Genomic DNA, 23,747 nt, shown 5'->3' with positions numbered 1-23,747 from the left:
TGGATACACCAGGACACAAGGTCACACTGAGTATGGCGAGAAGCAAAGGAGATCGAGTTAGGGAACTATTCTACGATACAGGTAGTTCTTATATACATCCTGGGCTGACCCTTGAGGGCACGTCCTCACTGTACACTAACGAGTGAACACTACAGGAATCCTTCATGGATATCCAGTGGGTCCAGCAATGGGCACAATGGGTACAAACCGCTGAGTCAACATGCACAAGACTATTCTAGAACGTTCCAGACCTGATCACATGTCCCTACATCACGACCACAAGGTCACATGCCATCACGTGCCTACCACATGACTGGTCACGTGCCTATCCCTCTATCCATCCTATATCTTCATCGTCGAAGTGGCACCTGGGGCCACAATGCCTGCAAGGCGCGTACACTCCTCAGAAACGCCGAGAAATAAAGAGTTAGGTTTAGCCCGAAGGCCGTTTCATCGCTCATAAGTCAAGAATGTGATTGTCACATCACACTTGACCTTTGCTTCTTTGGCAAGAAGAATGACACTGGTGTTTATACTCAGGGGATCTCGGCGACTCTGGTCTTAATTGACACAACATTTCTCATCGGACAATTACCCTGGGCAGAAGAGGATCTACGTCATGCATTGAAGAGCCCTCAGCTGATAGACCTAGACGTGTCAACGCTAAAGCTGGAATATGACACTCTCCGAGTCTTGGTACTTAAACTGCTCAGCAATCCTTGACCACTATCTCTAGACCCGTCGCTTTCACTGTTACAGCTTGGGCCTTGAGGACTTCTTTCTACTCTCATGTCCGATTTACAGCTTGAATACCATCCTGCATCCATAGTTCGAGCATGCATTAACTGGCACGCCAGTGAGTCTCTTCACTTTGTATACATCTATCTACATACCCTCCGAGTCTCAGATCCGCGATTGCAGATAACCGCCACGAACGTGTTCGCACTGCTGTGTCCCAGCATATCAGACCTATCGCAAGTGATGGCAATCCAGACCGGCACACAATGATACTGCATATCGACGAATCCAAGGAAAAACATCGTCGGGAAGGTATGTACCTTCCGCATGCATACTAACCATATCGTTTCTCACCAATTGAATCAGCTCTGCTAGCCAAGCTCTACCAATACAGAAGCTTATTCGGACGGATAGCTGTCACTGAACCCCAAGGAGTTGACCGCAATATCTCTCACATGCTCGCTCGAAGTCACACGCTGACTAGAGCGCTCAAGTACCGCACTCAGTTCTGTAATCTGGCCGCAGCAATCGAGACTGGGCGTCGTGAAGCCAGCAGTATCCTCTACTTCTTCCTCGGCATTCCTGGTATATTGATCACTGACTCTCGTGTTGACATCACTATACAACATGCTCACTTTTTCTCTATCTCTCTCTAGTGCCTCTAGACAGTTTTATAGTGGACCTCGCTTTGGCAGAGAGTGAGGGACACCAGCAGCAGAGTAGTAACCTCGGAAGGTCAACGGTCAACGCTGCTGCAGTTGACGATGTATCTATCGAGCCTGGTGCGGTAAGTCTGTTTTCGCAAAAATTCATGATTCAGTCTATACTTATAAGACTCTGCCCATAGCTCATGATGTGGACAGGCCCTCGTGCACTGCAAGGCATGGGCCGCTGCCACTTCCATAGCGCTACTGATCCTATGAGCAGTGTTATCACGTCACGTAAGAACACGACACTTTCTCTTGCACCCATCGGTTCTCATTTATGTTTCTTATATTGATTCATGCAGTGCCCGTTCCAAATGAGTGTACGCTTGACTTCATAGTCGCCGCGTCGTCATGGATAGGATGAGGGAAAGCTGGACACTTCAATTTCTTATACTTATGAACTCTAGCAGGGCTTTTTACTGTACTATCTTTCGTTCTTCGTATGTGTGCCCTACAGCAGATGTGAATACCGTCGTGGATATGAACATCCTTGTCTCGATGACCTGCCAGAAGTACTCAGTCGAGAGTCCAAACTTAGACACCTGGACAGGGAGCGCCACAGTGCCACTCAAAGCTGCCAGAGAGGACCCCGAGTCGCCCCCTTCATTTCCCGTTCATTTCGCCAAGCTACCTGTTTTAGCCGAGCGCTGAGCAGTGTGCGGGATTCCTCAGCCGCACACCTCTTGGCACCGGCAAGCAGTGCTGCCCATGTCCGAGCGTCCATCGGCTTCCGAACCGGGCAGGAGGGGTGGCGGTGTGGCCCTGTTCTGTGACTGCAAGCCGAGGCACCAAATACTATCAACGTCCATGTCTTGCTCAGGCTCACCAAACAGGCTCACATTCCAGGGTGAATGGGCACTTTCGTAGGTTGTGGCCATAGAACGACATCGCAACTGTCCATTTGAGTGAGTTTTGAGGAGGTTTGAGATTTCTGTGGCTGGCCGCGCGCCAAGGTGCCACCTGCTCGGGGTGATCATAAGCGGTCGGCATGCCTTATAAGGCTGCTTGTAATCTAATCCCTTGTTCACACGGGCACGGCCTTAGATAAGAATACCACCCTCGGCTTATTTTACCTTATAAGGGGTCTCGCGTCCTTGGCAAGCAATATAATCGCCCTTATAAGGTAACCGGCTTATAAGCCGGAGTCCAGAACTCCGACATGAGGGTTTGAATGCGATGATAGACCCGTCTACCGTTGTTGCTCACATTCTGAAAATCCTGCTCCTCATCTTGGAAAACTGATGTCAGAAGGTGAATATTCTGAACCAATGTAACATGACCTACCATCATCCACCGGCACGTCGCCAGCTTCCTCTTTCCGATTCATTTTCAAATTGCCGTCAGTCACAGGGATAGTTAAAGTAGGAGAAAAGCGTACTAGACAAAACTTTACCATTGAGCTCGAAGAAAAACGCTAGGGAAGTTGCGGTGAAAAGCCAATTTAATACTGGGTGTTTAAGGAATGCCCCCAAGAAGCGAAGGAGATTGTCGACTTTCAAAAGCGCGTCACGCTCGGGCGACGCGTTCGTACCGACAGCCATAAGTACCCGTAGGCGTTTGATGGTGGTTGAGATGAGACCGAGCCACTTCGGGGCGAGCTCGATGTTGAACTCAAACGTCAGACCCGATTCGTCAGGAAGCAGGTCAGCCGTCTTGATGATATTGGCAGTAACCGGGTCGACTTTTATGGTTGGGTTACATTGTCCCCGGAGATCGTTCACGTAATCCTTGAACCTCCGAAAGTCTGCCTCGTTTGGCTTCCACTCGCTCATGACCGCGACAGGATCCACCATCCAGGGCCCTCGGTTGACAGCAAGCCCTTGAAGACGCTGTCCAATTTTCGGGTAGCAGTGGAAGACGATCCAACGGCAAAGTTTGCCAACGCCGATATCGGGCCCCGCCTTGTACCTGAAGATAGAAAGCAAATCTCTTGCGTGCTCCTCAAGAGTCGGGATAGATCTGAAGGGGCGCTCGGGTTAGTGAAGTTTGTGGTATTGGTGGGCAAGGATGGTTACTTAGGTGGGTTGTCGAAGTCAATTGTCACTGGCAGACTAGGTTGTATGTCCACGGAGATATAGCCTTCCGAGGGAGTCGAGCTGCTCGTAGCTTTCCCACCTGAGTTCGAGGAGACGACGATGCCAGCAATCAACCCCTCTGGACTGATGTTGCCCGTGACGGCTACAATCATCGAACCGTCGAGAGTGAGCATATTTGCGAGATGGACGAAGGGTTCGATGGGGCCACGAGGCACGCCTTTTGTCGTTAATTCTTTGCCGAGGCGACAGCCGTAAAGGAGGGAGGTTAGGAAGCGGATGGACTGTACGACATTGTCAGGCGGCGGAGTCGGGCGGAGTAGTATCGCGCGGCAACCTACGCCACACGAACATACTCACGCCACTGACTCGCCAGCCGACTCGTCATATTCGCACTCGCTCTTATTTCATATCTCTATTTGGTTCAACCAAATAGTAGTTGTATATATATGTGGTGGACTCGTATCCTGTAGCTTCACCTTCATCTTGTAACCCTCGTACCACCCTTTGGAATACATCCGCACCCTACACGGGCAACGCGGGTACCGTTCTCTCCGGTGCGAATACTGTAGTTTTTCGACCATAAGTTCGTGGGAAGATTATGTCAGACGTGACACTCGCCAGGCCACGGTTCGTTTGGCTGGGCCACGCGTGACGGACCAATGAAATTGTTCGCAGTACGACACAAAAATTGATTCTCGGGCAATTTCGGTGCAAATTGGTCACGATTTACTGTTCGTGGACCCGCGTATCTGCGTGACCATTGGGTCAAATATGTTCGCCGGCGCACCCTGCGTGATGCGTGACGAACATATGGTCGAAAAACTACAGTACCTCAAGACCAAGGAACCCGACCTCTTACAGACATCGTCTTTCGTGCTAGGTGATTGGGTCTACATGGGCACAAAATGAAGATTAACACTGATTTAGTTTATAAGCGCTGTAACAGTAGCTGGCTCACCATGATTCTGAGCCGTAAGATTAGTGGCAGTCTTTCGATGTTTGTTGGAGGTCTTCTTGGTCCTTGGAAGTGAGACTGCTTGACCCTAACCTTAGATGATTACGTCATCACTTGTTTCCGGAAAGCCTTAATTGGCCCTCGCTTTGATCGTGTCATTCTCCATGACCGCGCCGTAACTATCGATGTTTGCTTTCCCTTTTGTCTTCTCACAAGCACAATAACTATTCTCACAACTCCCTACAACAATCTCTAGCCTCTCGTCGTGGTAAAGTTACGTTTCAAAAGGTGTTGCTAGTAAACGGTTCAAAAGATTATACTCGTGTGGCGACCTCCTTTCAAGACGGTCTTGCCCACCATCGCTCGTCGTTTGACGATGCCCAACTTCCCTCAATCGAGGACTATGAGCAGTGTCAAAAGAGTCACAGAAGATTATCAGTCTTACTTGCCATGGATGGTCCTCGCGAACGCCATGTTGTTCAGCACTCTCTTGTGCATTATCATCGCATATTTCGTTGGCCCCACTCTTTTGCGCTTGTATTGCGCTTGTATTGCGCTTGCATCATGCGAAGAATGGGGATCGGAAACCGTCGAGGTGCGTGTTTTCCCTATGTCCTATGAGGATCTTATGTGAACGTCATCAACAGACTTGAAATCGACACTTCACACCTGGCGCCACCTTCACGCGTCCAACACCATCCTCAGCCACACATAGCATCCCCCAGCAAACTACATCTCGACCACAATCACGACAGTAATCGTGACGACTTCACCGACCGGGATTCAGACCCCGAAACCTCCCGCATGACTTGGCCTGCATTCATGCCCAGCTCCATCAACCCCTCCGACTTCCGCCGGCTATGGCGGTTGTTGTACGTTCCTTTCCTCCCGACCTTACCTCCATACGAAAGATGCCTGACCTCTGTATGCGTCCATCTACAGACCGAGCGGTTTTCCCCGTCAAGCAGCAGCGCACCACGAACTCTGTGGCGTCCGTCTGAATTTCTCTATGCCGCACGTAACGAGGTCAGTCCGTTCACTCGTACTGTCTTCCTGAACTATAGCACGCTAACGCAACGCACTATCTACCCCACCTCTCTGTCTACGTCGTTCCGCCCAATCCACCCTCCCGCCTTCTCCCCTCCTATCGCCCCCTCCCCCTCCCACCTCCCACTTCCCAATTTTCACTCTTTCTCCACCCAAACCCAAACCCAAAGCATCGGCCTCGGCGGCGGTTCCCTCGTCCGTCAAGACTCCACCACAGGCCGCGTCACCATCGGGCCCGACTCGGTCGGATATCGGATAACGGACGAGGCGCTCGTATTCGGGGGGAAGACTCTGACCGCGACGGATGTGGTGGTTGCGGGGGGTTGGAGGGGGTCGGCGATAAGAGCAAAGTATCACACCTCCTCTCTGCTTCGTCGAAGTCTGATGGTGAGGGAGCGTCGGAGAAGGCTGAGGCTGAGGGATTGGTGGAGAAGGCGCAGGAGAGGATCCGGGTGATGTTGGAGAATACGTTGGACGCGATGAAGACGTCCCAGGCGGATCTGCCGGTTTATCTGGTCGGTGGGGGGTCGATCCTGATAAAGGAGGGGGTGAGGATGAGGGGGTTGAGTAGGGTTTGTAGGTTTGGGTGGTTTGATGTGGCGAAGTGAGTGTTTCGTTTGATTTTGTTGAGAGGGGAATGCTTATTGATCGGGGATTTTTGGGGGGGATGCAGTGCGGTCGGAGCGGCTATAGCGCAGGTGAGTTGAGATTTTGATTGTGTCTTGGCCTGCCGCTCTCTTCCTTTCCTTTCCTTTTCATATCTTCGTCCCGTCCTTCCCCCTCCTACATTCCTTAGCCCTCTCTGCACCTGCACCTCCTTCATCCTCCTCGCACTCCATAAACCTTTTTCGTTTCCTCAACTCATCACATCCTATCATCTCCCATTCTCACTCCCTCCCCCAACTCCTCCCCCTCCTCCTTCTTCCCATCTCGCAATCTCACTCACTTCCTCTCCCCAATATAGATCTCAGGAACAATAGACACCGTCGCCGATATCTCCACCAAGCCCATGGCCGAAGTGCGCGCGTCGATCGAGAAACAGGCGATCGAGAAAGCGACAGAGGCGGGTGCGGATGCTGAGAAGGTATGTCTCTCGTTTTAGTTCTGGGCGTTCGATTTATTGGGATTGGGTTGTATTGTGTTTTCACGAATCTCTTTCGTCCCGTGTGGCCTTATCAACACGTCTGGCTCTACTGCTAACCTTCGCTTCCTCAATTCTCGACCCATCCCATATGTCGCCTTTCCTCTTCTTCCTTCCGCATCGTCGTCGTCGAACTCACCTCCCTATCTTTCATCCCACTCTCGGTCAAGATCATAGAGAGCGAGGCGATCCCGGTCGCGTATACCGCCGGCCGCTGCAGGTTCTACGTCAAAGCTGCGCGCGAATGAAGCGGCGTTCCGACGAAGGCCTCTTCCACCTCCGCTCCCACTTCCACGACCCCGGCAAACAAAGTAGAGAAAGTGAAGGAGGAAATGAAAGAGGCGGTGGAGACGTTCGGGGAGAAGGTGAAAGGGGTGTTCCATCACAAGACTGCTCCCAAGGAGTCGAAGGGCGCAAACGAGGGTGCGAAGGAGATGAAGGAGGTAGACGATGATCTCGAAACTGCCCAAGCGATCTTGGACTACAAACCGCGCATCACCGCTTCCATTTCGAATGCAAAGAAACTGGAATGGCACATCTCGGCGACGGACCTGGCCTGGATTGCGGAGGGGTGCTACGTGCTCGGGTGTGGAGGAGGCGGCTCGCCGCATCATGTGTTCTTGCAGTTGAGGGAGGCGGTGAGGGCGGGGGAGGGGATCAGGGTCGTTGATCTGGGGTATTTCGATGATGAGTCTTCCGGTGAAGTCGAAAAAGAGGGAGGACTGGTGGGGTGGGGTGGAGGGATGGGAAGTCCGGAGGTTTCGTCGGAGAGGTTGTTGGGTGAGGAGTATGGACAGGCGATGGAGGAGTTGTTGGAGTTTATGCGGGTGCGTTTGAACTTCTTCCTTTCAATCTTCTCTACGTTTAACGGAATCGTTGTACGCTGCTGATGTGGTGGTTTGGATCTGTGTAGATCGATAAGCAGAGGTTGAAGGCGTTGGTAGCGCTCGAGATCGGAGGCGCGAACGGGATGATCAACGTCAGTCTTTCACCTACTTTATGCTCAATCTGTGCCGCTGACTCACATACAATGTTGGTACGCAGATGACGCTCTCTTCCAGCGGATGTATGAACATTCCCATCCTCGATGGTGATTTCATGGTGCGCAAATATATCCTTCACGCCATTTTGCTAGTCCATTCCGCGTGTATGTACTTACGCTACTCTACTCTGCATCTGCATAATCCAGGGCCGCGCATACCCAACGGGCTGGCAAGTGACGCCGAACGTGTATGATCCCAGCGAACGCTCGCTCAACATCCTTCCCGCTGCTATCGCGAGCGGAGATGGGAATTACATGGTACGCATCGCATACATTAGAGCCCAATATGTGTTAGGTCGCTGATCTGAGGGTGATCAAAATCCGCTGTGCTTAGGTGATGACGAAAGCGAAGAAGAGTATGGACGTTGATTCGGCGTTGAGGGCTGCGTGTTGCGAGATGGGGTGCGTTTACAGCTATAGCTCATTTGCTACATCTCGTGTTGCTTACTGTTCCGTTTTTGAATGTGTATAGAACGCACGTAGGATTCGCGAACAAACCCCTCCCCATCGCAGGATCTCTCCTTCGTACCTCCATGATCCGCAACACGGTCTCTCTGTCTTGGCGATTGGGAAGGGCGCTCGCTTTGGCATCCAAAGGTTCGTTCATACCCCTCCACTCTGTGTTGCGGTTGATCGTTGACCTGGGTTCGATTGTGAAAAGGTGGGAATATTGGGAATGTGGGCAAGGTCCTCGTCGATGCGCTGGGTGGCGAGAAGACGGGAGAATTCTTTTTGGTGGCAAGATCGTCGACGTTACGAGGAGGTACGCCCCGTTCGACCATCGCTCGTCCGTTGTCGATGATCAATATTGACCCTGAGTAATGGTGGTCTTGTTACAATCGTGTAGAGTCTACAAAGGCCACACGATCGGTGAAGTCCACATCGCGGCCTTGGCGGTGGACGACGAGGATGTGGACGATGAGGTAGAAGGTCAGGTACAGAGGTTCGAGGGGACGACAGTCATCCCGTTCAAGAATGAGAATTTGTATGCGGAGGTGGATCAGGGTGATGGGAGCGGTAAGAAGGTGCGTGGTCTTTTCTTTCTACATTTCACCACTACAAGTGCGACGACTCCTACTACCTTCGACATCGGCCATTACACATCATCTCCCATTGTTCTTCATCCTCTCCGTTCCGATTTTCCAATCAAAAAACTGACCATCATGCCCCTCCCATGCAGATCGTAGCGACCGTGCCCGACCTCATCGCCGTCCTAGACGCCCAGTCAGGCTGTGCGCTCCGAACACCAGACTACAAGTACGGCCTGAGGGTGTTGGTGCTCGGTATCACGGCCGCGCCGCAGTGGACGAGTACGGCGAGGGGATTGGAGTTGGGCGATTTGAGGGCGTTTGGGTACGTGCTTCTCATGTCTTCTCTTCTCTTTTCATCTCAGTGTCCTTTCCTCGATTTCATGTGGCGGTGGCTAATTGTGGGCGCGATGCGTAGGTTCGAGGGCATCCCGTGGTGTGCCGCTGGGAGAGTATGTCCAGCCGAAGAGCGTGATTGAGGAGTATGGCGCTACGGCGTGAGTCCTGGATTCGCGCCAGCAGCTAATAGAGGAGTAGATATCGTCCGCTCCGTTCGTGTTTGTTTGTGGTAGCCTTATTTATTGAACCTAAGAAACATATTCCAGAATCTTTATGAAAGAAGCAAGGAGAGTCAGGTCGGGCTCGCTTCAGAGCCTCTGATGCGTCTGATGTATCTGTGCCACATTCCGAACACAAGCTCGCTCTTTTACTTTTGCTCTTTTTCGTCGGATTCTCCCTCATTCAGATCGTCACTTATCTATCATCAGGGCTGGAATATACTGTAGTCACGCGCGTTTTGTTCCCGCTACTCTAGTAATGGGTCTTACAGGAAGTATCGTTTGGTTTGGGACGGACAATCGCGCAATTCCCTTACAAGCGTGGGAAAAGTAGAAGTAAGAATCGTTACTTTTTTTGGCAGGGAAAAGGTAGCTGAAAAGTAACTTTATTCAGACTCCACGGAAACTGGTGAGTCAGATTCGGTTCTCCTGTGCTCCGAGTCCTTCTGCATCCCTCCCAGCCAAGTACAAATAAGTAGGCCGCCGCTAGAAGAGATCGTTCGACTCTGAGGCTTTGTGGTTTTCTGCCCAGTCTAATCGTCTACCAGTCGGCTCTACGCTTATTATCGACTGAGACAAGAATTCGAGCATCTAAATTTGGAGACGGACCGCCCTTTGCATTTCCTGTTACATAGCCTACCTCACACCGACCCGTTCCCGCACTCTGGTCAAAGAAAGAAGCATCGATGCCAGCATGTCGTACAGCCTTTGTTTTCCTGCTCGCATTCCTCCTCGCCAGGGTGCTTGCTGCACCCTAGGATCACGACCCTCATCCCCCTTGCTGCCCTCTACCGTCGACCTTACTCTCCGCGTCTCCAATTCCCCCCGATGTCTTCACAACTGACAGATATGAACCAAAATCAACCCACCTTTGGCTCTACTCGCTCGCGTAAACGTCTAGGAATAATGGTCTGGACAAGGATACGGAATATTGGAGGTATACATGATTATTAATTCTGAGAGTTTCTCCAATTTTTGAACTCTCGCTATTCAGTGAAAAAATCTCCGTCACGCAACTCTGGACCTGAAGTCTTGAACTCGATGAGTACAGCAGCCGACGGCGAGTCCGTTCCTAAACACGGTCTTGCCCTCGATGAGCCTGCCACCGGAGGAAGCATCATTGACAGGGTTGCGGTTCGGCTGAAAATGGCATTGTGTACGCATATTTTCTTCCTTTCACTATTACCGGTGCAATATGGTCTGACGAACGGGCGAACTGTGAGCAGTGAAGTTGCGCACCCGTGTTCAGTCTCCTACAACGCATGTGTCAACTTCAGAGGCGCTGTCCATAGCCGCCGGGCTCCTCAAGGAGGTTGCGACGATGACGCAGAACGCTCCGTATATCCAGACTCTTTCGAGTCTGATCACTCACATAGTCCAGGTGAACGACGTATGTGTTGCCATTTTAGTGGGGATCAGTGAACTCGTGACACTGATTGAGTGTGCTCACAGGAGATCGACCTGTTGAAGTCGAAGAGAGGGCTATTGAGGGGGAATGTCCTCCTGCTGCGAGAGATCATAGAGGACGTGGAGGAGCGACTTGGCCCCGATGTCGATCTTCCCATGGACACACAAAAGTCGTTTCGGATGCTCGAGAGGTGGGTCAATTTCAAGAGCGCTCGCTGTCATAAAATGCTGATAATTGTGATGGGCTAGTGTGCTGAACGAGGTCGTTCTCGTTCTCGAGAAATGCTTTTCCACCAAAAAGGGAAAGCTTTTGTTTGCGAGGAAAAAAATGCTGAAGGATATCGAGCACTGTGACGCGGAACTCAAGGTGGCCTTGCAATGCTTCAATGTATGTTTACTACATCATTCTTTTCACTAAATTCGCACTTATACTGATGAATATCGTGGTGCTTCCGTCAGACCAAGCTGCAGATCACTCAATGCCTGGACAACAAGAGGATAGAGGTATATTATTTACGTCCTCCCACTATAAAATTTTGAAATCCTGATCCTTAACACTGTATAGACGAAGGTCGATAATGTAGTCGAGGCTGTCGAGAAGTGCAAAAAGGGTATGTGTGGGCTGTGTCATCGGTTTCTGCGTGTTTAGATGGAAGTCGGACAGCTCACGTACTTGTGTGCTTCATTTATAGCGGGCAGTACAGCGATCACATATGTGATCGCTGTAGAGGTTTTTTTTTTTAACCGAGAAAAATCGAGGGTATAAGACATGGACGAGTCCTAATAACTAACAGCCCGGCGATGTTCACCAAGCGCTCCCCAGCAGTCCCCAGCGTGTTTTGACGATTATGTATTCTTTCATGTCTCCGGGTAACTGTCTTCAGTCTTGGTCTGTCCCTGGACTTCGTGTGTTCTGATCCCACCTTCCGTGATCATTACAAGACAAGCAAGAATAGGTCCTCAGTGTGGCGGCTCCAGACACGGACTAGGAATGTCTGCCGATAACTACGTACAGTTCACTGTGTTTCTTAGTTCCTTTCTGTCCTTTCGCTTCTACTATAAAGATAATTCTGATAATGACATCGAACCATAAATAGTCGTGCGCTGTGGCCCTCGGAGTCTGTGGCGAGAGAGAACATACGAAGAGGCCGATATATAAGCTATGCTCTCGGGGAACTTACATCCAAGTGTCTGAGTCACTAACAGGTATAGTAGTCCTCCCTCCCTCTCTTGCTGCTCTCCACGCATGAGCCATTGTCGATGTCGTTACACTCGAGAACACTGACCCGCTCACCGAACAATTGTCGACGAGTCGAATGACGGGATGTGGCCCGACCGGCCCCATCAGGTCGGATCCTACCATTTTCTAAGGATGGCAGTCAGCTCGGAGAGGACTGTCCTGTCGGTGAAGACCTAATGCGGCTGCTAACATTTATATAGCTGTGGTAGGTTTCGAGCCGTCTATCTCTGATATGTTCTGTGTGAGACGTCCAAGAGTCAAGATGAAGGAGCAGTAGGAGACAAGCTGCGAACCCTTCACGCCACACCGACTCTGTGAAGATGAAGCGTGTGGCGGAACCTCACGGTGAGGTTAGGGTGTGGATTGCAGGCATAGCCCGCCTCGTCCCAATCATTTGCGAACCATGATCATCACCCGAAAACACTGTGCTCCTATGACCAGATACTCAGGTTCCTTTCCAGCTCTCGTGCCAGCGGAATGCCATCCTGGCGCGCGAATGAAAAACTGTCCGATCGAAGAGACGAGGAGACGATGCGACGAAGCCGCGACGAGATGCGAAGAAGGACGAAGGAAGTGGGAGAGAGGGCGAGGGCGAGGGCGAACCGCGTTCGACTGGATAGCAGGGTGGGCTTGATGTGGACGTGGTAAGGTTTCAGTACGAACTGAAGAGCACAGAGAGGGCTGGAGTTGAGTTAGTAGAGGGCGTTTAGGCACGTACTTTCGCTTCTCTTCCTCTTCTCATGCCCTTTTGCTCGTCTCTGGTGGGATTCACAGATGAAGAGTCTACCGTGTATGCTGCTGGGATAGCATGTCCATCCGTCCGAAGAGCATGACTGGGCTGTATGGCGTTGTAGCCTCGGTCTATCATCTACGACAGCAGTAGTGCTGCAGCGTAGAAAAGACGCATCCTGCTTGACCAATCCCCACGATGTATCTCTGGAGAGGCCTTACTCCGAACGCAAGCTCGCTCTCTTCTCTTCTGTTTCTCTTGCATTCTTGATTGCATTCATAGCCTCCCATGAGGATTTGGACTCCTCTATCGTCACGAGCGGGAGATACTGTGTTGCCGGAAACAGATCCACACGTCCGTTGTTCTCAGGCTACTTGATCTATGTGAACCTCCCGGTGGACGAACCGACATGTTCATGTCAGAGGTATTGAACTTTATTCGTTCTCAGTGTTTCCAAAATCTCTGAACGCTCGATGTCCTGTAGGAGAAGTTATAGTTTCATGTTATTTGTGTGTTCGTGTGCAGCCTTACTTGTTTGACTTATGAGCGATACTGCAGGATTTCTGTCGGTGATATGTCATCTCTCGACTCTCTATTGTTCAAGTTTGCGCAACTTAGAAGCGCCTCACCATTTGGTCGTCCTAGAGGTCTTACACCGCTTCTTCATTTCACCAACATCCTGTGTGCTCAATCTAGCTCGTTCCCGCTTTCTTCGCAGCGACAGAGGAACTCCCAACATAGCTTTCGTCCCGTCATCTGGGTCACTGTGGACCATGCCACTTGGTGCGTCCGTATACGACGATACTCGGCTCTCCCTTTCTTTCTATCCACCATCTGTCCGCCCGTCGACTGTGTGTAGTAACCTCACACATCCCGTCATCACTTTTATCGTCGAGAATTCCAGTCTATACTCTTGGAAAATACGATGGCAAGATTATTTAGACTAAAGAGACGCTCAAATGAAGGTAATTATCGCCATTCTTGCGGTCGTAGTCCTGAGTAGTATTGAATATTTGTCGTCAGAGCATACGCCCACAACGATCACAGCGACGGAGAATGACTCTATTGGCCCCGTGGTTGTTGAAGAAGGTGCATCGAGACACTCGAAGGGAAGAAGCTTGCGAATCGCCGTGAATGTGAAGGCCGCACTCTGTACGTCCAATTGTCGTCTCCAGAGCTGTATCATAGAATTAAATTGTCTAACGAATCGGATTTGTGTGGCGAAATGGCGCAAGCGTGTTGCAAAGGCTCCAACCATGGAAGCGTTGTGCATAACCGCGGGAGTATTGAGCGAAGTAGCGACGATGACGCAGGGCGTGCCATATATCCAGACACTTTCGAATCTGATCACATATGTGGTCTCTGTCAACGACGTGCGTCCAACAAATATTATTCTTATAGTCCAGGATGATTTATTCATATATTATTATATCATAGGATATCGATTTGTTGAGGTTCGAACGAGGGTTGTTGAGAGACAAAGTCCTGCACCTGCAGAGCATGATAGACGAGACGGAGAGGAGGCTTGGCCCCGATGTAGATCTTCCCATGGATTTTCAAGAGCCGTTCAGGATGCTCGAAATGTAAGCTTTTATCTCCGAGTCCTCGTACAGAATGAGCGCTGATGAGGGACATTATTCAGTATACTTAAGCAGGTCGTTGTCGTTTTAGAGAAGTGTGTTGCTACCAAGGGACCTCTGGGAAACGCGAAATACCTGTTCTCCAGAAAGGATCTCATCAAAAGTATCAAGCACTGTGATGAAGAGCTCAACACTGCCTTGAAATGCTTCAACGTGAGTTCATTCGTGTACTCACTCACTGACAATCGTGGTTTGTAATCGATACTAACAAATTTGTGGGTGCTTCCCACAGACGAAGCTGCAGGCCATCCAATCTCTTGATATCAAGGACGTAAAGGTATATGTTTCTCATTATTTATCCACCATATACCTCTGATATTCCATCGCCATGCATAGACGGACTTGCGCACAGTATCGGCGAATGTCGACGGCCTAACGGCGACTGTGGACGCAATCGTGGACGAGATGCTCTCGCAGAAAGACGCAAAGGGTAAGTACGGGCTGTGTCCTCGGTTTCTACAGGTCTAGATGCCAAGTCAGATAACTCACGTACTTGTGTGCTTGATTTATAGCGGGCAGTGCAGCGATCACATATGTGGTCGCCGTCCAGGTTTTTTTTTATTTAGCTTCTACAGCGAAAATCATCAGGTATCAAGTGATTTCATATGTAAATGGATGTATACTTACTCTTTCCACCCGCCGGACGTACTCGGTTTCCTCTTCTTCACTTTGAGCTCTGCGTCCTTCCATCCCCGTACCTGTCTTCAGTCTTTCTCTGTCCCTACGCATCGTGTGTTGTTCTCCCACAGCCCGTGATAATTACGAGGCAAGCGAGGAAGCATGGGTCGTCACTGGCGGTTTCAGATACGGACTAGGAATGTCTGCCGACAAGTAAATGCGTGCATCTCACTCTGTGTTCTTCTTGACCTTGTGCTCTTTCATTTTTATTACACAGATAATTATATTAATGACATCGAACCATACTTAGACAGGTTTGTGCTGTGGCGAGAGAGAAAGTACGAAGAGGCCGATATAAGCTTAGTCCGCCTACATACAAGTGCCACTGACGGGTATAGTGTTCCCTGAGCTAGTGTTCTGCACGGGTCTGGGTACACCCGCGGTTTTCGAGCACGGTGTGTGGCGGGTACGGGTACGGGTCTGAGGTTTTTTGAACCGTGAAATACCGCGAGACCCGCGGTTCTTGCGACGGGTTTGAGTCTCGGAAATCAGAGGTGCTCGAAGGAGCACTTTCATGACTTGCTGAGCCAAGGATGCTCTTGATGGTTCAGTTTGAGCTTGCGCTCTAATTCCAGGTCGTCAAAGACTCGTTTGTGGAGATATGCCATACCGCACCGTTTCGGTCGCCAAAATAGGTCAGCAAGAACAACGGCTGTAATTGTTTAGACTCGCCCCATTGAGTGACAATTATCATTTGTGGGCCCGGGGGCTCTAACACCTCCGTCTGGTACATATAAAGCGCGCTTAGAACACCTTCATGGCAGTCAACACACCTCAACACCGTACAAAATAACCGCGGTTGAGCAACCGCGGTGGCAAGAGACAAACCCGTGCCACACCGCGGGTTACCCGTACCCGTACCCGTGCGGGTGCGGTGTCTGGCGGGTACGGGTACGGGTTCGTCTCTGGCACCCGCGGTTGGACCCGTGCAGAACCCTAGTTCCCTCTCTCCTTCTCTCCACGCTTCAACCATTGTGGATATCATTAGCCTCGCTGACACTGATCCGCTCACCGAACAACTGTCGACGAGTCGAACGACGGGATATGACTCCCGACTGGCCCCATCATTGACAGGCCCACCCGATCCTACCTTTATTTAAGTTATGTCGATCTGCTCGCAGGGGACTGTCCTGTTGGTGAAAACCTAACACGGCTGCTAACATTTATGTAGCTGTGGTAGGTTTCGGGCTGGCCATCTTTGACATGTTCTGTGTGAGAGGTCCAAGGCGAAATAGAAGTGGAAGACAATCTGCGTTCGGAAACGCCACATAGACTCTGCAGTGAATATAAGGCGTGTGGCGGAACCTCGAGATAAGGTTAGGGTGATGATTGCAGTCTTGGCCATAGCCCCGACCATGGCCATTTGCGAACCGTGATCGTCACTCGAAGATACTATGCCCCTATAACCACTTCAGGCTCTTTTATTGTGCCGGCGCCAGCGGAGTGTAAAGCGCGACGAGAGATGCGAAGAAGGTCGAAGAAACGGAAGAGGCGCCCGCGCTCGACTGGACAGCACGGTTAGCTTGATGTGAACGTGGTTGATTATCAGAACGGAGCGAGGGTGTTGGTGCCCTATGTCACGGACGAGGACGGAGAGGGGGCTGGAGTTGTGCGAGTAGAGGGTTTGGGTACGTGCTTTCGCTTCTCTTCTCCTTTCCATGTCATTTTCCTCGTCTCTGGTGGGATTCACAGATCATGTATCTACCGTGTATGCTGCTGGGATAGCATGTCCATCCGTCCGAAGAGCGTGACTGAGGAGTATGGCGTTGTAGCCTCGGTCCATCGTCCACGACAGCAGTAGTGCTGCACCGTAGAAAAGATGCATCCTGCTTGGCCAATCCCACGATGTATCTCTGGAGAGGCCCTACTCGCTCGCTCTCTTCTCTTCTCGCTCTCTCGATTACCGTCATAGCCTCCCGTGCGGATCCGCACTCAACCAGCATCACGAGCGGGAGATACTGTGTTGCCGGAAACAGATCCACACGTTCGTTCTCAGGCTACTTGATCTCTGTGAACCTCCCGGTGGACGAGTCGACATGGTTTCCCTCACACGATAGCCAAATCGTCTGTACTCAAAGTGCTTATGCGCTTCGTACGACCACCCCCCGTGACTATACGCATACCTTCCACGCATGCATGAGCCTTCGGGAGTACACCTGAGTATAAGTACCTGCACATCACTTCGACGTGTGATCCGCCAACGCGGTTGATTATCTCGTATCTCCCAGATGTATGCTACAGACATCGTAACACGCGGTCTCGTTCGCCCGACACGCATATGGGATCTTCATTCCGTCGTCAGGCTCGACATCTTGGCTGTCCGTCAAAGGGAAGCCAAGGCCGAACACCGGCAGACGGTATATAAGGACGTCGTTGTTTTTATCATCGATTTCGCTTCCACTCTTCTTTCCCTTCTTCGTACACATATCCTAAGTATCTCGACCTCCCGTTCATTGGAGGAATGATTCCCACGAATGTCGTTCTCCCTCTCCTCGCGCTCACGATCACCGTGGCGGTGGCGCCTCCGCCCGCCTCAGCTCTCAGCATACCCTGTCTATTCACCGGAACGAAAGAGGACGTTGCGTGTTCCGTGCTTTCACGACCTAACGGAGGCGTCACCGTCGGGGGGTTCGCTTCGAGTACGTCTCTTCCCCGAAATCGACATCATTTGCGTGTGGCTGATGCGGGACGATGTATGCAGCGTTGATGACGGTGGATGCGTTCGATCCTATCTCTGACTTGTCGAAACTTTGAGACATGCAGACGGGGATACTATATGATATCGAACATCAGTCGAGACGAAAGTCCTGGTGACTCGGGAAGATGGGCCGATGCTGAGCGCTGATGTAGGAGGTCGAGTTCGAGGATGGATACAGGCGGGGCACTCCGTGGCAGGATGTCTTGGGTGGAACGATCTATGACGAAGCAGACGTGGATGATGGATGAGAGTGAAGTGGAATGCGTTGCAGACGATGACGATATAGTCCGAGAAGGAAGGAGAGACGACGGATGGGAGATACGAGGAGAGGGAAGGGAAGGGAAGGGTTTTTCACCCGTCGCGCCGTTACGGTCTAGGTACATACTTTCTTTGCTTTTGGATCAATTGGGTCTTTGTTTCGGGTCTCTGGGTTCTCGGATGTTCGGGTTTCATCGTCTCGTCTCGTTTGGTTTGATTGTGGTATACTTACCCCGTCTTTCGTTTTGGCTTCTTGGACAATGTACGTAGATCTTTCACGGCGCTTTGTGGCCTCTCCTCTGTAATATATACCCCTCAGCGCGCGAGCACGCGGATGTACTTGTTCAATTTTCGCGATTGATGTTGACCGTTCGGAAGTCGGTTCGTCGAGTTATTATGCTATTAATATCGTAACGTGTTTTTGTGCAGGCTCTTATAGGCCTCGGATGTACCAACGAGACCATACCAATCAATCCATTGACATCCGCGCTACGTGCGTAGAAAGGCTCACGACCACACCGTCTCTGAATCCTAAACGAAAACGCTCCTCAGCAACTTCCCGTCCTCCCGTCCTCCCCTCCTCCCATCCCACATCTCTCTCTTCTCTTCCCCGCAGCGAGCTGGGACGTCACTGCCACTAGTACTTGTCGCTCCTCACTCATCTCAATAGGGTGCCCTTTTTCATTGCTAGACTTACCATGCTTGAAATCTTGAGAAGCTCTGCTGTGCCCCCAGGCTCCTAATATTGCGATCCACGGCTCAATCACCAGGTTCACCACTTCTCTGGCGGTTGATTTTTCCGCTGATTCGAGTGTCTCTATCCTTCAAGTTCGCTCGTTCTCTGCTTCATGTTCGTGGACAATCTGGCGGTATACTACGTTGCGTTCTTCAAGTCAGTACCGGCGATTACTGTTAACTGATGAGATTTGAACAATCGCGAAAGGGGGGAAGTGTCGAGCGGGAAGTGTGGGTGATGAGAGCGACAACGAACGCTGGAAATGTGATTCAGCCCTTCCAACAGTCATTCGTCCCTTGTCATTCTTTTTGGAGATGTCCAGGTTCTTGGTCGTCGGTGGGCCGCTCGTGCTCGACAACCAGATCTGGAATTATTTCTCTCGTTGACAGGCTGAATGGGTTTGCATCACGATCCTCCTGCCAATATCTCGCACCTGAGGTTCTTGCTAGCTAGTTCTAGCTACGGATTATGTCTTTTCTCGGTCGTTATGGACGTCAATCTTCGCATCACTCAGCACTGAGATATGTCTCGAACGAATGATGGTTTGCTCTGTCTGTCTCCATGACACCGCGCATTGTCTCGACTCTCCGCACGCTCTGCTCCGGCCAGTCCTAGGCGTAAAAGCTTCGAGTGTCAATGCTTCACGCTGAACCTCTTTTTTTTTTTTTTTTTTTTTTTGCGCGCTCCGATTTCGGGAGAAGTTATGAGTGGAGCAGAATGTCACGGCTGCGAGGCTGGAGTGAGTGGTGCGTACCTGTCGTACTGTGGGTTCTTGGATCTGTTTTTGCACTGTGATTATTTTTGTTTTGTATGCGTGTGATTATAACATCTGTCTTATAATTTGTATCGGTCCCCCTCACGAATACTTACTCTATCGTCGAGCCTGGATCTGAGGGAGGCTTTGCAGGTGGCCGAACGAGGGATGGTTTGTAAGTGCGATTGTCTGTTTTTAGGGCCAGGACTGAGCGCTCGTTTGCATGGGCTAAGGTTTTTCGCAATCAGAATCTTACTATTCCTGAGCAGCTCTAGCTCGCACGGTGCTGTGGCCCTCCATGAACATCCCATGTCTGGCGTTGAGAGCAACCGTTACGCTCACGACCCGTCCTAGTTCTCCAAGATTCAGCTCTGGCACTCCGACCTCTCTTACGAACGGCTGGCTCCCAGCCCCACCTCGCTCAAAGTTATCACTAGGCCCGACTTCGGTGGCGATACGTTCTGGCGCTCGGGATACACTTTGTATTGCTCCTTCAGTCGAAGATCCCAGTTATAATTGGAGGGTTTGGGCGCAGTGCATAGTGCGGCTGCGCAGTCAGGATAGAGGTATCAGCACCGCCGTAACTTGCATAGGTTGGAGCCCAAGTGTCGAATAAAGAAGGCAATCCCCTTCACTGTCTCCGTTCCCAGTCATCCTCTCTCTTTCCTTTTGAAGATTCATCTCCGCCATGCATAGGTTCACGGCATTCTGCATCAAACACCTGCCTCGCCAGTCTTTTTTCTGCCACTGTTCCAATCCGGGGTCGAGCGGGGAAGAGAGGATAAGGAAAATACTCTCCGCTGGCAGAGAATGACAAGCGATGAATGGGTGGGTGCATGCCGTGTCTATAGCGCAATGAATGCGTCTGTACGTGGAAAGAGCAGAGCGTACGTGTATGCTCCCTTTCCTGTTGCAGCATCTGTTGTCGGTCTGGGAATCACGCTAGGTGGGAGCGTTATCTCGACTAGTGCTGCGAACACCAGCGCCACAGATCAAACTTACATAGCGATATAGTTGCGGAATGGCGGTGAGCTCTTGGTATCGGATGGATCTTGAGCCTCGCAACGAGAGAAGTGATTGATCTTGTGTATAATTGAACTTGACGGCTCGGTGACAAACTACTAGAAGTAGCGCTTGATAAGTTCATGTCTATGGATGAATAGTTGCAGATATAACTGCATCAAGTACATCTACACAGGAACCGATTGCCCGGTGGGGATATCTGCGGTCTCAGGTCTCATGCGGGACTCTAATACCTTGGGGGCATCTCTGTTCCGTTAGTAAAACTCTCTGCTATCATCTATTCTCATCTGATATATTACCCCCATAGGAGTTGCAGGTGAGAGCGACATGTCTTCGCTATAAGTATGCATCATCTTCACAGCATCAGCGTAGAGATGCCATCTGCGCATGATTGATATATAATCGTGAGTAATCATCTGCAGAAACCATACATGCCGCCCATCCAAAAAAGAGGCAGGCTCTCCGAGCGAATATAAGGAGCTCACAGATCTCTGCAGCATTCTTCATCACCCACTTAGCCCTTCTGCAGATTAATCGTCTTTCTGGTTCTTTCAAGCAAATCCTTCGTACTATCCTCATGATTTCGGAAGAAGCACAATGGTAAATGAGCCTAATTCCTCTCTCATATCTGCGAGAGTTTCCCATTGACTACCCTATCTTTAGGTTGCTTGCCACCCAAACGAATGTTTCTGGGTTTAGTATGTACTCACTCATTTTTAATGGTGATAAATTAATTGCTAACCAGCTAAATTGAAGCTCTATGGCTTTTGGACTACATTTATACACTTCCCTTAGAGATAGACAGTGTATGGTCGAAGGGATGGAATGGAACTTCATTCCTGTTCATTCTGACTCGATACAGTCTCCTTGTATCCCAAATCTGTTCCATAATTGGGAATGCACCGGGAACTGCAAGCGATCATGAGTAAGTGGTACACTGCTCTGCAAATATACTAAGCATATATCTCACATTCATCCATATCAGATGCAACGTTCTCGCTATCTTTACAGATGCTACTCAAATCACTGTTGCCTGCACTACCACTTGTACGGTTCTTTTCCCTTTTCCCATTTTATATAATACATGGTGGCTGAATGCTGTAATATAGTCTTGTTTTTTCTTAGGGTGTATGCTATATATAACCGGAATAAGTTAGTCCTGGCAGGAGGAGTCTCCTTGATCCTGCTTAGACTTTCTGTGGATATATATGTGTGTATTAGTGTCCAATTTGTCTAAGGCTCTGAGCATTCACTCACGATATGTACACATCAGGAGGCTGTCTTCACCATTGGGATATCAACCAGTGCATCATCTTTTAGTCTATTTTCTCAATGTGCAGTCGCTAGTATTGTCCCTGGAAATTATGATCTTGTTACATCAGTTTGTCTTGTCATGCTTTCTCATTGCATATATATACTGATGGATCAAGCTGTGAATATAGGGCTTGTCCATTCCATTTTATGCTATGCCAGTCTCTTTATTTAACAGATATTTCTTTATCCTTTGCTTTGCAGTGGATATCATCCCACAAGTCACGCCAATTGTGCTAGAGACCATAATGCTAGCTCTACTTATCTGGAGGACCTGGCAGCTTAGAAAAGAGTCACATAGGTTGGATATGATTAGTATCACTGATACTTTACTTCAAGATGGTATGTGCATCTGAATATTGATTAGAGTAATTGAGTGAAAGCTTTCTGTCTAGGTATCCTGTATTATGTGTAGGCCACCAATTCTAAAAATTGACACCACTAAGATTTCTCACATAGAGTGAATCAACAGTGCTGTCCTCGTAACTTCAGTTTTAACCGCAGCAGGAGAGATTGTAAGGCATTTTATTATGTTGAATACTGAGTCGTCTCTTATATAGTGCTCACATCATGGTTTATGCACAGCTATCATTGCTAAACCCAGATGTATGCCTGATTACACTGTTCTTGTCGTTGTGCTCTTGCTGATGGCTTACTAAATTATTAAATTATTTCTCCAACAAAAGTCTAATGTAGCATGGTTTTTGACGGACATCTTGAGCCCATTTCTTCTAGTGTAAGTTTTTTTTGTGACACTTGCCTACCATAATTGATTGCTGACTTGAACTGCACATCTGATTTGAAATAGTTTACCCAACGTCTTAGTGGCACACCTCATCCTCAACCTCCGCAACTTTCATGGAGAATCTCCCTTGAATGACACTAATACCCAGGAACTGCCAGAGCTCAAATTTGCATCAAACCGCTTCCTTGGAAACATCGGGGCTCCTTTGAATCTCAATCAGTGGGACTCTCTAATTGAAGGTGGTGAACAAAGTGGCGTAGGAAATGTTGTAGTGGATAGAAGAACGGAAGAGCCGACACAAAATACCATCGGAACTGGGGGTACAGTGGTAAGTTCATATTATACATAAAATCAGACCTTCTCTTTTCAACATATGTTCTACAGGTCCATGATGATAATGACAGAGACATTCAACTGGTGCCCAGAGTAACCAAGCCCATTTACTCCATTGGTTATCAATGCTGACTTCATGACAAGTTGGCGGATATATGAACAGTTTCTATGCAGATTCCTATATGTTATTCTCGTCAAATACAATTTTATCCTGCCGTATCTCACTTCTACCATTGATGAGATAGTAGTGCCCACACAACAATCTAAATAATCGTATCTTAGCCCTCTCATACTGCCTATCCCTCGTTCGGTTCTCAGATGCCGTTACAGGATTCATGGATTATCGTGTCTTCACAAGGACACCCCATTCTGCTCTCGAACCTGATCTGTGCTGGAGCAGTTTGGCAAGACATGAAAAAAGACTGCTACTTCTCTACCTGGCACCTCCACTAGCAGCGCAGCCTCAGTCCGTAGCCGTTTGAGTAAGGGTAGTCGATTTGAGCATAAGTCTAGAGGAACGTCACGGTCCCACTGAAGTGTTGTGTACTAGGATGTCCCTTGTAAGAAATGCTAGATTAGATACAGTTGATCAGTCAGCACCTCGAGGTTTTTGTACGTGTGCGAGTATATAGTCTACGTACTTTCGTTTCTTCATGCTCATCAATTTGTCCCTCATTCCCCTCGGCCGGTTTCTCGCGAGTTCGACTTCTGTCAGAGAGCGACAGTATTTCACAAAAATTGGAAGAATAAGTATGTGCTGATAGTGTAGCAAACTCATCCAAAAAGGGCGGCGATAGGGGAAGGTCGAGACAGTCGGTTCAAATTTGTCGAGTTTGGCTGTCCACGACTGTACGACCACTGAAGCCTAATGTATGGTCACTATAACTAAGCTTTCTAGTGGCAGTAGTCGCATCAGCATCAACAGTCCAAAGATGTATAGGCT

General features: G+C 49.7%; 6 protein-coding genes across 6 annotated transcripts; 5 read left to right on the top strand and 1 right to left on the bottom strand.

The window, feature by feature from the left end:
* Positions 1-789: 789 nt before the first annotated feature.
* On the top strand, positions 790-2,096 carry STEHIDRAFT_113324 (uncharacterized protein; the record flags this gene model as incomplete). Its single annotated transcript, XM_007307136.1, has 7 exons — positions 790-856; positions 922-1,050; positions 1,105-1,323; positions 1,395-1,525; positions 1,586-1,679; positions 1,748-1,765; positions 1,903-2,096. 7 exons carry the CDS (start codon positions 790-792, stop codon positions 2,094-2,096), a joined length of 852 nt encoding a protein of 283 aa, XP_007307198.1.
* A 465-nt stretch (positions 2,097-2,561) lies between these two features.
* On the bottom strand, positions 2,562-3,654 carry STEHIDRAFT_159736 (uncharacterized protein; the record flags this gene model as incomplete). Its single annotated transcript, XM_007307135.1, has 4 exons — positions 2,562-2,674; positions 2,730-2,759; positions 2,824-3,404; positions 3,461-3,654. 4 exons carry the CDS (start codon positions 3,652-3,654, stop codon positions 2,562-2,564), a joined length of 918 nt encoding a protein of 305 aa, XP_007307197.1.
* Positions 3,655-4,812: 1,158 nt separating this feature from the next.
* On the top strand, positions 4,813-9,173 carry STEHIDRAFT_159735 (DUF917-domain-containing protein; the record flags this gene model as incomplete). Its single annotated transcript, XM_007307134.1, has 17 exons — positions 4,813-5,031; positions 5,142-5,308; positions 5,379-5,462; positions 5,501-5,792; positions 5,864-6,087; positions 6,157-6,181; positions 6,448-6,567; positions 6,891-7,451; positions 7,538-7,603; positions 7,669-7,725; positions 7,814-7,924; positions 8,001-8,068; positions 8,139-8,263; positions 8,328-8,429; positions 8,525-8,691; positions 8,847-9,019; positions 9,113-9,173. The coding sequence occupies 17 exons, from the start codon at positions 4,813-4,815 to the stop codon at positions 9,171-9,173; spliced, it is 2,622 nt and encodes an 873-aa protein (XP_007307196.1).
* Positions 9,174-10,079: 906 nt separating this feature from the next.
* STEHIDRAFT_159734 (uncharacterized protein) lies at positions 10,080-11,377 on the top strand (the record flags this gene model as incomplete). Its single annotated transcript, XM_007307133.1, has 8 exons — positions 10,080-10,188; positions 10,246-10,407; positions 10,478-10,641; positions 10,704-10,849; positions 10,908-11,046; positions 11,118-11,162; positions 11,224-11,269; positions 11,358-11,377. 8 exons carry the CDS (start codon positions 10,080-10,082, stop codon positions 11,375-11,377), a joined length of 831 nt encoding a protein of 276 aa, XP_007307195.1.
* A 2,507-nt stretch (positions 11,378-13,884) lies between these two features.
* Positions 13,885-14,584, top strand: STEHIDRAFT_133136 (uncharacterized protein; the record flags this gene model as incomplete). Its single annotated transcript, XM_007307132.1, has 4 exons — positions 13,885-14,001; positions 14,066-14,211; positions 14,271-14,421; positions 14,501-14,584. 4 exons carry the CDS (start codon positions 13,885-13,887, stop codon positions 14,582-14,584), a joined length of 498 nt encoding a protein of 165 aa, XP_007307194.1.
* Positions 14,585-20,992: 6,408 nt separating this feature from the next.
* STEHIDRAFT_113321 (uncharacterized protein) lies at positions 20,993-22,936 on the top strand (the record flags this gene model as incomplete). The annotated part of the gene is made up of 10 exons (XM_007307131.1): positions 20,993-21,015; positions 21,079-21,113; positions 21,172-21,340; positions 21,401-21,462; positions 21,931-22,068; positions 22,219-22,241; positions 22,287-22,332; positions 22,423-22,462; positions 22,535-22,799; positions 22,856-22,936. The coding sequence occupies 10 exons, from the start codon at positions 20,993-20,995 to the stop codon at positions 22,934-22,936; spliced, it is 882 nt and encodes a 293-aa protein (XP_007307193.1).
* Positions 22,937-23,747: the final 811 nt, after the last annotated feature.

Source organism: Stereum hirsutum (assembly GCF_000264905.1).
Source record: "Stereum hirsutum FP-91666 SS1 unplaced genomic scaffold STEHIscaffold_12, whole genome shotgun sequence".
NCBI classification, from domain to species: Eukaryota; Fungi; Basidiomycota; class Agaricomycetes; order Russulales; family Stereaceae; genus Stereum; species Stereum hirsutum.
The sequence above is the reverse complement of the archived record's forward strand: the minus strand, read 5'-3'. Positions and strand labels throughout refer to the sequence as shown.